The following is a 2528-nucleotide window of genomic DNA, read 5'->3' as shown; positions in this document are numbered from 1 at the left end:
GCATCTAGCCTGGCCTCTTGTAACGGTTGGTGACGTGGCATCTCCAGACTCTTCGTATTTGAAATTTGAAACGACGGGCTATCTGTCCTTGATGTACGGTGAGTGAGCTAGCGTCTCCATCACTTAAATGCTTTCATTTCCCCCTTTTCGTTTCAAATCCCTAGACTTACATCGTCATCGTTTTGTTACTCGTCTCTCCGTCATTAACCTACCCCCTTTCTGAACTTTACTCACACTTCCTGCGTCCAGAGTTTCTACTTGCTGGTTTTTTCTCTGTCACGGCAGCGCTATCAGGGTCAGTTCATTTCAGGTACTGCTTTTAATCTCTTCTCTGGTTGTTGTTGATTGGGTTCCGTGTTGCCCCCTTTTGTATCCGTATATTCGAGTTTTCTTTGTTTTCTTTTGGGATTCGATATGTCAAACCGGAAAAGAAAGTTAATTGTTGATGAGGGTGATGAAGAATTAGGGGATTCAGGCCTCAACGTGTCAATACCTACCGATTTCTTAGGTCCCTCCAGTAGTGTAGGTCCTTCCCATGGCAGGGATACCCTTGAGTACCCACGCCCCTTGGTTGTCTCTCCCTCCCCCGAACTAGAGCTTGTAGGGAATAGAGGTGGACCTGCGTCGGGCTCTGGTGAGAACCACAGCTTTGGTGGGGTTGGGATCCCTGAAGGAGTTGGTGATGGTGAAGGGAGCAGTTCCGGACCGAGTGGACCTGCTAAGAAAAGGAATCTTGGCCATAGGGTGGAGGCTGATTCCTACCCTATTGATTACATAGCCTGTGCCACCACCCAAACTGACCTATTCAAGCTTAGGAACCTCTACGACATTCCTGAGGAGGTTCTCCTTGTAGTTCCTGGGAAGGGTGACGTTCCTAGTCGGCCTCCGCAGGGGTATGTGACGATGCACTTAGAGAGTTTCAAACTAGGAGTTCGGCTGCCCCTTCAGCATTATTTTGCCAAGATATTGGGAGGTATGCACCTGGCCCCAAGTCAGCTACACCCGAACGGGTGGAGGGTTCTCTCGGCAATGTTTGTGTTGTGGGAGAGGTGCGGGTTGGAGGAGCCTTCCCTTATTGAAGTGAAACATCTGTATCAGCTGCGGAGCAGCCCAAGGGAGGCGTGCTGGTACTACTTCATGTCCAGTTCTGCGAAGAGAAAGCCAATCACCGGTTTCCCCTCCTCGTGCAAAAATTGGAAGAACAAATTCTTCTTTGCTGGGGGAAAGTGGTGTTCAGCACTCCGTTCGTTGGGTGGTGATATTTACCTTCCAACAGAGTTTGTCACCCCAGGTCGTTCATTTTTTGCCTATATTCTTTCTCAAATTGTCACTTATCGAGTTCTTTAACCTCTTTTGCTATTTCAAAGTCGTGGGGTTTGATCGGGGGGCTTGAAGATCGACCTTTGCTTCAGGTGGAAACTGCTCTGGTGAACGCGTCTACCTGCCAAGACCTCCTGTCGTCAACAAACCTGGTCGGTTCGGGCCTAGTGGACATAGCCGCTGGAATGGATAACAAGATCCTCAGCGCGATGAGCAGGAAGCGTGGTCGGGCTCCGAGTAGCTCCAGCAACCCTCCTCCTCCTCCAAAGAAACCCAGCGTCGGTCCTTCCAAGGCGCCTGTTCCTGCTCTGCCCCCTCCTCCACCTCGTAAGAGTGGTGGGGAGAAAACCTCCGACAAGAGTCCTGAGGTCAGCTTGCAGTCTGGGGACCGATCTTCTCCTCTTCCATCTCGGGATCAAGGTGACTACCTGAGCCCATATCAGAAGGATTATAAAAAATCGGTTGGGCCCAAGATGGTGAAGGACATTGAGAGCATGAACCTCTCCGAGTTAGCTGCTTCTGTTCAAAGAGTCTCCTTCAGGCTGGCCACAATGGTCTCGTGCTACAAGACCGGGTCCGCGCGTCATGAGAGGAAGCTTCAAGCTGATAACCAGGAGTTGAAAAAGAAAGCCGAATCTGCTGATCGGTCCAAGGAGAAACTGGCCGAGCTGAACAAGCAGCTTATGGAGCTTGAGGAGAAAGTTGCGGTTGCTGAGTCCACTTCCTCCAAGCTTGAGGGCGAGTTGGGTGATCTGAAGTCCGATCTTCAGGCTACTCAAAGTGAAAGAGATACTCTGAGGACCGCCCTTGAGGGAGAGATTAAATCCCTGAGTGACCAGCTGGCTGAAGAGAAAGGCAAATCCGCTGATGTGGATGATCGGCTGGATGCCAAGTATGACTCCGGGGTTGCTTTAAGCTATAAGTGCATCATGTTTGTGCTCAAGGAAGAATACCCCGAGCTCGACATGAGCAAGCTGGAGGCTGGGGTGGAGAGATATATGTCTGGGGCCGGCCAGGGAGATAAGGTGCAGGGTGAGCAGGAGCAGGTGGAGGTTCCTTTGGATGGAGTGCAGGAGGGAGAAGCTGGGCAGCGTGTTTTTGAAGTGGGACAGGGGTCCGTGCCTCCTCCTCCCGGTATTGCTGATCTTCCACCTCCCGAGATAGCTGACCCTTCACCTATTGAGGCCGTTGACCCTCCTAATCCTTAG

The 2528-nt window shown here is 51.3% G+C and overlaps 1 protein-coding gene across 1 annotated transcript; it reads left to right on the top strand.

Moving 5' to 3' along the window:
* Nucleotides 1–414: 414 nt before the first annotated feature.
* Nucleotides 415–2528, top strand: LOC112096927. The gene is made up of 4 exons (XM_024181152.1): nucleotides 415–870; nucleotides 1048–1291; nucleotides 1366–1688; nucleotides 1803–2528. The coding sequence occupies exons 1-4, from the start codon at nucleotides 415–417 to the stop codon at nucleotides 2526–2528; spliced, it is 1749 nt and encodes a 582-aa protein (XP_024036920.1).

The sequence above is a fragment of the Citrus clementina genome, unplaced genomic scaffold (genome assembly GCF_000493195.1).
Source record: "Citrus clementina cultivar Clemenules unplaced genomic scaffold, Citrus_clementina_v1.0 scaffold_7, whole genome shotgun sequence".
Classification (NCBI taxonomy): Eukaryota; Viridiplantae; Streptophyta; class Magnoliopsida; order Sapindales; family Rutaceae; genus Citrus; species Citrus x clementina.
Note: the sequence above shows the minus strand (reverse complement) of the source record. Positions and strands in the feature narration are given on the sequence as shown.

What these genes read in the sequence shown, in the direction of transcription:
- LOC112096927 (XM_024181152.1), top strand. Translation starts at nt 415, where the DNA reads ATGTCAAACCGGAAAAGAAAGTTAATTGTTGATGAGGGTGATGAAGAA. An exon ending in TAGTTCCTGGGAAGGGTGAC is followed by an intron (nt 871 to 1,047) that starts GTTCCTAGTCGG and finishes GTGTTGTGGGAG; the next exon opens with AGGTGCGGGTTGGAGGAGCC. An exon ending in CCTCCGACAAGAGTCCTGAG is followed by an intron (nt 1,689 to 1,802) that starts GTCAGCTTGCAG and finishes AAGATGGTGAAG; the next exon opens with GACATTGAGAGCATGAACCT.